The 12,800-nt window shown below is 37.7% G+C and overlaps 1 protein-coding gene across 1 annotated transcript in view; it reads right to left on the bottom strand.

Moving 5' to 3' along the window:
* The window catches only part of CFAP47 (cilia and flagella associated protein 47), a 545,441-nt gene that overhangs the window by 241,436 nt on the left and 291,205 nt on the right, over nucleotides 1-12,800 (bottom strand). The window contains exons 41-44 of the mRNA XM_045994745.1: nucleotides 12,430-12,500; nucleotides 10,980-11,125; nucleotides 1,054-1,165; nucleotides 60-286 (exon numbers count right to left, since the gene is read on the bottom strand). Of these exons, the coding sequence (XP_045850701.1) occupies nucleotides 60-286; nucleotides 1,054-1,165; nucleotides 10,980-11,125; nucleotides 12,430-12,500 (556 nt within the window). The remainder of the gene's footprint in view (nucleotides 1-59; nucleotides 287-1,053; nucleotides 1,166-10,979; nucleotides 11,126-12,429; nucleotides 12,501-12,800) is intronic.

Genomic DNA, 12,800 nt, shown 5'->3' with positions numbered 1-12,800 from the left:
TCTGTATAATTTTATAAAAAAAGAGTAATCTAAGTGCATCATCTGTCTTGCATTCTCACCTCAATCCTCGTCAGCCCCAGGAGGGCGATGGCCACGCGGACACTACTGCTCTCCAGAGTGCCTGTGATCAACCGTCGCTCATACTCTATGTCCGACATCTGCTGCTGTGCTGCAAAAGCCAAAGCCTTTTCCTTGGCTTCATTAGTCAGTGGCAATGTAAGGTCCACATTCAAGATGTGACGGAGCTCACATTTCAAATACAGAACTGGATTTTCCTTACTAAACACTAAGGGAAGCAAAAACATTCATGACTGCCATGATCATTTGTGCCCTTAACAATGTTATCCAGAATGGACTTGGAATATATATCTGAATTTATATCTGAAATATAAAACTGCAGTTGTAGCCTTTCTTAGCAACAGTACCATGGGTAACTCATTTCTAGTAGCCCCGGTTTAGTAATTCAAGAGGAAGTCTTCATGAATTAAAGGTATTTTGCTGGTATTCGCTAAGAATGCTCAAAGAATGTGCAAAAGAACTCCAAGGGTTCTTTCATAGAAGTATCAACTTAATGTTCAAACATTAAGTGATCATTGCACACAGAAGGTAAGGGAAGTAGAAATAAATGTAAAGACATTCGTCAGGCACTGGTAAGAACTGTCATTTTCTTTCACTAACAACCTTACACTTCAGAATGTAGGGTAACAGTTCAGGTAATATATTACAATGTACAGAATTTGAGAGTATAGCCATTTCCAAGTTATTTGGGAAACTGAAAATTTGCTGAGTAAATATTTTGAATGCCAAATTTTAATGTTTATCTGAAGAATGAGAAATAAGGATTTAAAAAAAAAATACCATTGACATGTTCTTACTTGTTAAACTGGAGGAGTATTCCATGGATGCTGACATAATAAAGTTAAAAGGGAGCCTTCCAAAAAGCCTTCCAAGTTTTTATTGGAAAAACTTGCCATGAATATGCTTGGACAGCTATATTAGGAGCAATCCCATCCTCCAACATTTTAAATGAAATCAAACACACATATACTCTACCTTCCTCTGGAGAAGTGCTGTAGTCAAGTGGAGCTGAAGAGTCCTTTGGGAAAAAGGAGGAAGGCAAGGGGATCATACCTTTTCCTTCGACAACGTAAATTAATTCTCCAATCTAAAACACAAGCACACAATAATATTAAATTCCAAAAGCTCAGAAGAAATTAGGATCTTTCCGCTAAGAGAAAAATCTGTACACTATAACAACATCCATGAATTGTGCATTGCTAAGCAACTATAAGCCCTAAGTGAGGAGTGAAAGGCAAGGCTGAAATAATAGCCCTCCCACAGTGCAGGGGAATCTGTAAGCAACCAGAGCAGGGAGGGGGATTAAGAAGGCCCCAGGATGGCAGCCAACAGCCATTGATCTTTGTAGCTGTAAATATCCTTGGTAGACTGCTAGCTTAAATCACATGAACAATCAAGAAAGAAAGAAAGATTTTTCCCCCCTTCATTCTGAAATTTATTGTTGGAGGGGAGTGACATCACTTTTGCATGATGCTTGAGTCCTCAAGTGTCTATATTTTAAAGTGCAGATTTTCAAAATGAGCATATGAAGGTCTGCAGATCTTTTAGAATAAATAATTGGGCCAGAAATAGAAAAGACTAAACAGACAGAGTGAAAATTAAAATGGGGTCAATGCAAGGGCAGCAACATGATATGCGGAAAGATTAACAGAGGTTGACAGGCTGAGTTTCAATTCTGGTACTGCCACTTATGAGCTACTAAGCCTCAGGCAAGTTTAGTAAATCTCTGATTTTCATTTCTGGCCTCTGTAAAATGGGATGACCAAAAAAATAAGTTCATTTTAGAAATCTAGAGAGTAAATGAAAAGGAAGGGGAGAGAGGGAGTCTCAAAAGACATAAGATCCCAATGGATGAATATTTAGATCTTGATTCTGAAGGGAAGCAGAAAATGTCACCCCAGAATATGTTGCTTTGCTATACTGAAATTTTGAGTTTTGAGTTGTAGGCACTTGAAAGACAGTAAATGCAAGGAGAGGCTTTCTTTGAATTTGCCTTATCTGCCTAAACAAACCCTCCACAAGAAACTCAAGTACCATAAATTCCCTCCATGAGGATTTCATCAACCAAAGATTGACTCTTATCAGAAGGACTAGAAGTATCATGTCTCCCATCTATTGTTCTAAAAGCCCATTCATCTTTCCTGAAAATAATTTACTCTCCTCCAAGTGGCCAACTTCCCTTTCTCCCTTTTCCCTATTAAGATGGTATCTGAGCCTGAATTCTTTTTTTTTTTCTTTTAAGATTTTATTTATTTATTTGGCAGACAGAGATCAGAAGTAGGCAGAGAAGCAGGCAGAGAGAGAGGAGCAAGCAGTCTCCGTGCTGAGCAGGGAGCCCGATGCGGGGCTCGATCCCAGGACCCTGGGATCATGACCTGAGCAGAAAGGCAGAGGCTTTAATCCACTGAGCCACCCAGGTGCCCCTGAGCCTGAATTCTAAGCCACTTGGAGGAGTTACTCATTTTTCCTTGGGTACCTTTCATGTATATAGGGAGTATACATGTTAAGAAATGCAGTTTTCCTTGTTATTCTGTCTTTTATTACAGGAGTCTTAGCTAATAAATCAGAAGGGTAGAGGAAAATTTATTTTTTCCTCCCCTACAATTCAAAGACACTTAAAAGGAAATAACAGAAAAAAATGTACAAATAATCAAGAGACAATGAGGGAAATATGAACAATGCCTGTGTCTGATGTAAGAAAAAAAATTTATAGTGGGGTTGGGAGAGGGGGAGGGGGTTATGGACATTGGGGAGGGTATGTGCTATCGTGAGTGCTGTGAAGTGTGTAAACCTGGTGATTCACAGACCTGTACCCCTGGGGATAAAAATACATTATATGTTTATAAAAAAAAAAATTGGAAGGGGAGGCGAACCATAAGAGACTATGGACTCTGAGAAACAACCTGAGGGTTTTGAAGGGGCGGGGGGGGGAGGTTGGGGGAACCAGGTGGTGGGTAATGGGGAGGGCACGTATTGCATGGAGCACTGGCTGTTGTACAAAAACAATGAATACTGTTACGCTGAAAAATAAATAAATAAATAAGAAAAAAATATACAGAATCATGAGCCTTGTACAAAAATAAAATAAACATGTGTTAAAGAAAAAAAATTATAATATTTTTGGTAACAGTACTATCATGATTATGTAAAAAAAATTTTTTTTTCTTGTAGAGATGCTTACTAAGATATTTATGGATAAAATTATGTGATGATTGGGATTTGCTTCATTATAATGATGAAATAAGTTCAGACATGCCCTGTTGAAGCTGGGAGAAGGGTACAGGGGAGATATATCACAGTTTTATTTCTAGAACTGTATTTTATATTTTCCATAATAAAGTCTTTTTAAAAATGCTCACATCTTAAGAAGTAGAATGATAGTAAAGATGTGGTGAGGGCTAAATGAGGTAACACATATCAGAAATCTAACCCTTTGCCTGGCAATTATCAGGGACATAAGAGACCCACCTAAATGGAGAGGGACCATCTTTTGAGAGCAGGGCTTCCCAAACATTCATGACATGTAAATCATCTAAAGATATGGTGAAAATACAAGTCTGACTCAAGAAATCTGGAGTAGGGCCAAGACTTGAGAGGATCAATGAAAATAGGCAGCGGCAATTTTAGGGCTAAGCCATACGGTGGAGAATCTTCTGACAGAATGACCTTGTGACAGACATGCAACTAACTACTAGGAAAGCAAAAGCAAACAAAATTAGGTTCCAGGCTGGGACTGTAACTGGTCTGAACTGTCCCACCAACTTAAAACAATGTTAACTATATGCTTGAGAGACTACTCTACAGGCAGCACACATAAATGATATAAAAGGAAACGGATTGCATAATAAAAATACATATTCCCTGGGGCACCTGGGTGGCTCAGTGGGTTAAAGCCTCTACCTTCAGCTCAGGTCATGATCCCAGGGTCCTGGGATGGAGCCCTACATTGGGCTCCCCGCTTGGCAGGGAGTCTGCTTACCCCTCTGTCTCTCTACCTGCCTCTCTGCCTAGTTGTGATCTCTGTCTGTCAAATAAATGCGTAAAATCTTTAAAAAAATATTCCTAGATATTGTAAATATCCTAGATAACAGGTGAAATGGCAAAAAGTTAATCTAGAAACAATATAACAATAAATAATTTCTGATTGTGAGGTCAATTTATTTATAGCTTCACTATCCCTCCCTGACTGAGATTTGTCTACAATAAAATTAACTGTCATCTACTTTAATATGATAATGTTCCACAGAATTTTACTAATTATGACTCACAATTACCTTTAGTTCATGCTGAAAAAAGAAATCTGGAAAACTTTGAATGTTATAAATTGTTTAGCATTTAATTTCATGCACTGGTAATAAACAGTATATTACAGAAAACTTTCATACAGTAATTTTTCCTAAGCAATGTGGTACGTTGCAAACATAAATCTAAGCTAGCCATCTGAAATGTGTTTTCTGTGTGTGCATGTTTTGCTACAAATACAACGAAGTGATAAAATGAAATTTTCAATGATAATTGAAGTACAAAGTCTCAACAGAGACCAGAGAAAACAATATATTAAGTTTTACTTTTATTTTACTTTTTTCTCACTATAATTTTTATCTAAAAAAATCACATTTTACCCAAAATATAATTTTCATAAGAAATTAGACTCAGTGAGTATGCTATCAAAGCACATGTTTTCTTAAATGTGTGCCTGATCTATAGCTTGTCTTCTCAATGAAAATGAATACCAACTCATGGAAGTTGATACAAAGGGAGCAAACTGCTATTTGCCAGAATATTTCCCTTATGTATACATTATAAAAAGCCTCCTAATCATGGATTAGCCAAATAAAATATCAGTAACTAAAACTCTATTCAATTCCATTTAATTCTACATGTTACACCGACAATATATCATCATTTCCCAAAAAATTATTTTGTCTAACTTGTTCACTTTCAGTGTTCTTTTTTTATTAAAAAGAAACTTAATATAATTGAAAATAATGCCCGCATCAGAAAATCAACTGTGGTATCAGCTAATTATTTCCCTCTACTTTTCTTGCAATAAAATCAGACCAGGAAAGGAATACAAATGCAGTAAAGAACTCCCTTAAAGCAGAGAAGTCCCTTACATTCCAAGTCTGGAGGCTGTGACAAAGGAAATGAAATTATCTAACACATAACAGACACTTATCAATGTGAGCAATTCTAATAATCTATTAAATTTCCCTTCTGACCTTAATTTCAAATTTTGCAATCAGGATGTTTACTTGGATTTTTATTATATTTTCCAGAAAGATGCCAAAGCCCACGCACACTGTCCATTGTTAAGAAACCCTCATGAAAGATATTTTGTTCTTCTTATGTATCTAGTTAAATGCAGTCCTCAAATAACACAGTTGCACGCAGATTTACAAGACAACCTGTTGATGACCCAGAAATGAGGAACACAAACAATGAATCGACAGAAAAGTTTTAATCCCAGCTCTGTTATTAATGAGGTGGGTAACCTTGGTTGGACATGTCATGGATGCCCTCCAGACACAAACAACCTTAATCTTAAAAAAAAAAAAAAAAAGGCATTTAGACAGAAAGTCCCCATGTTGTTTCATAGGTCTTAAAATTCTACTTACTCTCTAATCTTGGGCTTAGATTTTACTATGTTTTGTAATTTATTTTGTAATTTGTTTGAACTGGCTGGACAATATTACATTATTGTGATGGTTAACAGGCATGTAAGAGCTAAGCTAAAATTCTAAAATGTTAAATTCCATACACTAGAGAGAGATCATTAATCACTGTAGGTGGCCATTTGGCATTGCCATAATTATAATGTGAAAATGACCAGTAAGAATAATCGTTGTACTTTTAAAATATGATCTTTCATAGAATGAGTGTTCTAGGAGATTCAGTAAGGGTGAAAAGAAAATGTATAAAGAGATTTGTATGCTTGCACTAAAAATTCAACTTTCTTAATACAGTCTTTTTTATAAGATGTATTTATTTATTTGAGAGAAAGAGAAAGAAAGCAGGGGGAGGGTCAGAGAGAGAGAGAGAGAGAATCCTAAAGCAGACTCCCCGCTGAGCAGGGAGCTGGATGGCAAGGTTTGATCCCAGGACCCTGAGATTATTGTCTGAGCTGAAATCAAGAGTCAGCTGCTTAAATGACTGAGCCACCGAGGTGCCCCTAATACAACCTTAATTGCATGCCTGAGAAATTATTCCACAGACATTTTGAGAAAGCAACATATATATAAATACTATAAAATATTCATCACTTAATAAAAAGATATAGCATATTGTAGGAAAACATCTCATCAAATCACAGAAAACTCAGCCTAGAATCTAGAAGTTACTGTGGCAATGATATTGACAATCTCCCTCTGTCCACATCACTGTATTTCTCTGAACAGTTGCTACTCAATTTTTGGCCATCAATTTGCTCTGCACATAAATGAAAATTTGCTTCAAGTGTGAACATCACACAAACTGTCATTAAGATTGATCTTTGTATCAACATTCATCTTTGCGGTTCTCTCTCGTCCCTTTGCTCCCTCCCCCAAATCTATTATGATCTCTTCTTTCCCCACTGCTTTCCAAATCCTCTCTGTCTCTACTGCTGGTATGCAAAAAGCAGAAGGCAGCAGAGAATAGAGGTGTGTGGAGTAGTGTAATAGATTGCAGGAATCTCTGAGCCAGTCTCTCGGTCTCCAGTCTCCTTCTCCAACTCTTAATCTAGTCTCTGTTTTGGCTCCAGAGACGCTTTCTAAGACAAAGATGAAATCAGGTCATTCCTATGCTCAGTATCTTCCTGCTTTCAATAACAATAATTATCCTAATATAATAAAGTTATTCAACTAAAAATTTCACTGCCCTCCTCATTATCAGTCTGCCTTATCCACCTGATCAATTTTCTGTCACAACAAACTTCTCTCAGAATTGGCAATTCAAGCGTCAGTAAAATTTCATGCTTGGCTGCTTGCCTCGTGTTCTCAGAATCTTCTTGAGCACACTTCTCCCCTGCCCAAACTCTGCTTTACTGGCAAATTTCCACTCACGCTCTTAACCAAACTCCTTTATGAGTCAATTATCCCTGCTTTTGCTATCATATAGAAATGCATTCTTCCCTCGATTCTAGACATGGTCAGAATCCGGCTGGCTGTGTTACAGAATTAGTGGACATGTTTCAGGACACAGTGTACACAAGGAAAGATTAATGTCTTGTGAGGGACATCTTATTGAGGGCACGGTTGTCCCAGCACAATGTGGCATCCACGGAAGGCAGGAATGCATTTTTATAAATCTTAGGAATGTGCCATACATTCTGCAAGCTTTCTTCATCCACCTGTATGAGCATCAGCTTCCAGTAAGTACAACTTTCTGTGTGAGCTGGGCCAGCCTTATGCAAGTGTACCTTCTGCACAGAATGTGAATCCCCTTAGTACAGACTTCATGTCCTTTCTCTGTGTTAACTCTCTATATGTCTACAGAACTGACTTTATACTTTGGTGAATCTATGCTGGGAGAAGTGAACACAATAATGAAAGGGAATTACTGAGGTTGTTAAATTTTAAAACTTTCAATAGTCATTCTCTATATTCTACAGTTTCCTTCGAGAATGAGAGAGTTCCAGACTCGCAACTAGCAGATACATCAGTTGTGGACAACAACTGCACAGCTTAGTGATTATAGTCAACAATATTATGTTATAAACTTTGAAGCTGCTAAGGGACTAGATCTTAATTGTTCTCAGCACAACAAAGAAATGATAATTGTGTGCCGTGACAAAGGTGTTAGCTAATGCTACTGGAGTAACCTCATTGCAATACACAAATGTATCAAAGCAACATATTAGATAAAAATTTATACAATGTTACCTGTCAGTTACATCTCAATTTTAAAAAAAGGTTCATAAAAGGGACATGGATTTGGAAAAACGGGAATTACTGTTCCTTTGTATTCTATATGTCATTTGAAAGGGTATCCCCTGGAGCTAAAATATTGGTATCCCAGAGGCATGAGGAATCTTTACAGACTAACTGTTAGGATCATTGATAAGAAACACAGAGGAAGTCCCCCGACCTCACCCACCAAGAATAAATAACTATCATTGGGTACAAAATTCGCTTTAACAGATTTTCTTCTCATATTTTTTCTTGAGAAAGGCTGCAGTGTTTATAGCAGGATGACGGTTTCACAGAAAGGAGGGTGGGCGAAGGGGGAGAAGGCCCTGTAGCATGGAGGGGTCTCAAACTATGTGTAATGTTGTGAACATCTACCACATTGATTTAGAGTTTAAAATTCACTTAACCTGCTCCCATATTGTCGGCAGGCATCTTAAGGTTAATAAATGTTTCAAAGTATTTATGGGCTAGATGGGGTTTCATCTTCTGTTATCCCCATGTCGAGGATCCCTGCTTGATGCCCTTGTTTCTCTTGCATGAATGATCCCAGAAGTGATGGGTGGTTTCTTTTCTGGGAGCCCAGGACTACACAGAGCAGATAGTCACACAGGCATGAAAGTAAAGACAGAGTTCCTAGGGTTGTGTCAATACATCATTTTGTACCTTGCAGTGTTTGTGGGGGGGTCTGTCATGCTCTCCTCCTGGAGAGTTCCATTCCTCAGGTACTCGGTCATGTTCCTACTCCAGATTCCCCCATTCAGTCTGCCCCATCCACACACGAGCACAAAGGCTTTTGGACTTCTGGCATTAGACAGCATGAATTTTTAGGGATTTTGCAGGTATTCGCCTAAGCTAAGACTTTCTATGAACGTTGAAGGAAGTTTTGTAAACTGTTTATACTTTCAAACAGCTATTACATAAGTCATCTCATTTTTTTTTTAATTTGAAAGTTCATATAGAACAGCCAAAATGAAACAAGTGGTCTTTCCTTGTAGAAGTGTTAGTAGAAATGTTTCTGTTTTACACATGGAAAGCTATCAAATGGAGGCCTAATTACTTTAGAGTTTTCAACAGGTGGTTCTTAATGGCAAAGCAGTTATCACACATTTAATAAGAATAGGAGCTAACTAGGTGGACTTGGATGTTTGATTATCTATTTAAGCGTGTAATTGCATTTTTCAATATAATTAGCAATAATTGAATGTGTAAATTAATAGATGTGTTTGCCCACGTAAGTAGTTGTAATTCAATGCAATACTTTAGATTAAGGGCATTATTTCTCAGTTGACAGCAATATAATGTTATGATTACTGTTTTTCTTAATATTTTTTCTGACAGCAACAAAATATATATAATCAAAAGACATGTTTCAATAAGCTGAGATTCCAAGTTAAGTATAATTATATTTGGACTAATTTAGACAAATTTTATGGAAGTAAATATTAATATTCCAATAGCTGAATTCAAATAATAAAATCGGTCTCCTTAATATGCTATTAAAAATTAAGCCTAGCACTTTCTAGGCCTATATTATAATTTAATATAAAAAAGGAACTGTGGGGCGCCTGGGTGGCTCAGTGGGTTAAGCCGCTGCCTTCGGCTCAGGTCATGATCTCAGGGTCCTGGAATCGAGTCCCGCATCGGGCTCTCTGCTCAACAGGGAGCCTGCTTCCCCCTCTCTCTCTGCCTGCCTCTCTGCCTACTTGTGATCTCTGTCTGTCAAATAAATAAATAAAATATTTAAAAAAAAAAAAGGAACTGTGGAGTATTTGATTAAACTACTAGTCACACTACCATTATTATTTTTCACAAATTTTCATATAGAGGAATTTGGTTAAATCTTAGGCTCCTTTAGGGGAAATAAAAAACAAGATTTAGCATTACTATAAAATGGCATTTTTTTCCCTCTTAAATGGCAATTTTAAGTGAAGTTAAACTATTTTTTACATATTTAATGGACTATATTATTTTTCACGTGTAAATAATCCTACTGATACCAGATCAATACAATACCTCTTTACAATTACCATTATTTCATTGCATAGGCATTTAATATAGCACATAACAGATACAGAACTGATGTATTTGGGACTATCTTCTGGGTGTTATAAATTCCCTCCTCAGGTCAACACATGACAGTTTCTTTCCAGAAGGGGATAATATCATAAAATCTTTCTTCTAAAGCCTGTCTTCTCTTTCTCTCTCTCTGCCTCCCTCCCTTTCTCCTTCCTTTCCTTCTCTTTCTCTTTCCTTTGCTGGTTTTATTTGTTTTTGCTTAAAGATTTCATTTATCTGAGAGAGAGAGAGAGAGAAGGAGCACAAGCCCAGGGAGAGGCAAAAGGAGAGGGAGAAGCACACTCCCCACTGAGCAAGGAGCCTGATGCAGGGCTCGATCCCAGGACCCTGGGATCATGACCTGAGCCAAAGGCAGATGCTTAACCAACTGAACCACCCAGGCATCCCATTTGCTGGCTTTAAAGAAGTAAGCTACATGGACGCCAGACCCACTAGAAAAGTAATTCTGCCAACAACTTGAGAGAGCTGAGAAGCAGCTCCTTCCTCAGTGGAGTCTCTAAGGAGGATCCAGCACTGGCAGGTCCCTTGACTGAAGACTTAATAGACCTTAAACAGAAGACCCACCTAGGTCATGCGCAGATCTCTGACCCATGGAAAACATGGCATAATAAATGTGTATTTTTTTCAGCCCCTCAATGTTTGGTAGGTAACTCGACGTGCAGCTACATAAAGTAAATACAGTCAGAGCTGCAGCAAGGTTAGGCATGCTACCCATCTGCTCCTGTGGGACTTCCTAAGGCAGCCATTATAAATTCTACCCACAACTAGTCTACCTCTTTGCTTATTCGTGAGGATAAGCTCTTTGTTTAGCAACTAGAAGGCTGAAGTTGTTATCTACACTACTAGAGTCTTCAGCTGCTTTCAAGTCACCTGTGCTGGTTACTCCATTCAAGCGCCCGCCCATGATGAAAACACAAGCCACTGTTCAGTTCTCACCTCTTTGTTGCTGAGGATGATGACACAGTAGCGCGTGTGCATGTCAAAGGGAAGAAACAAGAGCTCCAGGCTTGAAGTCTCTTTTACTTCCAGGTGAAGAGTATGTGTGGAGCAGAAGAACTCTCTGATGAAATTGGACTTAATTGCTACCAAAACATGAAGCAGAGCTTGTTTACATATCATTTCATAAGTGCTGTTCAAATAAAGCAGCTGTTTCAATTAGTGCTTCAAGTTTCGAAATGAATAAAAAAAATGTTCAAAGCATTAGCACATCAAATTAGATGACACGTGCATTTGTTAATGAAAGCATGGGTGACCCCAGCTCCAGCCTGATACCATAAAAACGTGTAATTATGACCCTCTATTAGAGTCCTTAAAAAGGGAACTGCACTAGTGTTTAAATTAGCCTAGATATACATATATAAATAGTAAAGTGGTCATCTAAGCATCTTCAACTTTTTTCGTCAACTATGTAATAGTTCACATAACAGGGTGTAATGGAAAACTTGAACTGGAAATAGAGGAATGTTTTATATATATGTTTGTTTCTACCATTTTTGTTGGTTTTAAAACATGTCTATAAGTTCTTCAACACCACCTTGAACGTGGTGATATGGTGGGGCAGTCTTAGGGACTTGATCCTAATGAATACTATGCTAGAAGGCAACAGTATGACGTCTGACACTAGAACAAACAATTTAATATGATTTCTTCCTAATCATCCCTTTCTTGGCTCACCTGCTTTTAAAGCCAATTTGTCATCCTGTGAAGAAGCCTAAACCACATGAAAAGCCACATGTAAGTGTCTAGACCAACAGTCCCACTGGAGGTCCTAGCCAAAAGGTATTAACCAACAGACGTGAGTCGGGAAGCCTTAGGGATGACTCCTGCCCCAGCATCCATCTGACTGCGACTGCATGGGGACTCTGAGCAAAAACCATCTAGCTGAGACCAGTCACTCCTGAAGTGTGAGAGATAATAATGCTAATCCACTTTTACTGTTTGATGGCACTACATTTGGGGTGGTTTGTTCTGTAGCTAGAGATAACCAGAACATTCCTCGATCCATTGTCCTATCCCCGTCCTATACAGATTTTCTAAATCTAGTTATGTCATAAAACAAAGTAAATCGGTGTTCTCCTTGTAATCTTAAACATGGAGATACCTGTCACCTAAATAGGTTTAAACAGTTTAGAATAAGCCAAAAGATACATAAAAGTCATTTATTTAAATCCATTCATTATGGGTAAGGAAACTAGGACTCACAGTGAAGAGAAAGATGTAGAGTCCTGCAAAAGGTCATGAACAGGAAAAGCTGAGAAGTAGACCTTGGGCTTGCCCTTCTGTCTACTGTTATAACCATCCTTTGTTGAGTATTTCATTTATGGGTACGCTATGCACATAAAAGTCAGACATGAAGACAAATGAAGCTTTGATATGAGGTACTCACAGGTTCTTAAGGTATTTGGAGACTGGCAAAAACTCTTCAAATTATCACTTTCAGGGCTACTCCCAGCATCACTGTCATAAATAAATAGGAGAACAACATCAACAACACAAACGAAACTCAAAAACAATTCTCTGTCTTCATTAAATCTTATAGATCCTTAAAAATTATGGCTACCTACATGACATATAAAGGTCACAGATGAATTTCATGTATCTCCTTTACGTTTATATTGTTTCAGAAATTTTAAAAGAAAAATGGAAAAAGAAAACTAACAATCATCCATATTTCTACCACTGTTTTATGCAATTTAGTAAAAACAATTCCTTTCTAAATAAATGAAACAAGATGGGATCGGGAGGGAGACAAACCAT

The sequence above is a fragment of the Meles meles genome, chromosome X (assembly GCF_922984935.1).
Source record: "Meles meles chromosome X, mMelMel3.1 paternal haplotype, whole genome shotgun sequence".
In the NCBI taxonomy this organism is placed as follows: Eukaryota; Metazoa; Chordata; class Mammalia; order Carnivora; family Mustelidae; genus Meles; species Meles meles.
Note: the sequence above shows the minus strand (reverse complement) of the source record. Positions and strands in the feature narration are given on the sequence as shown.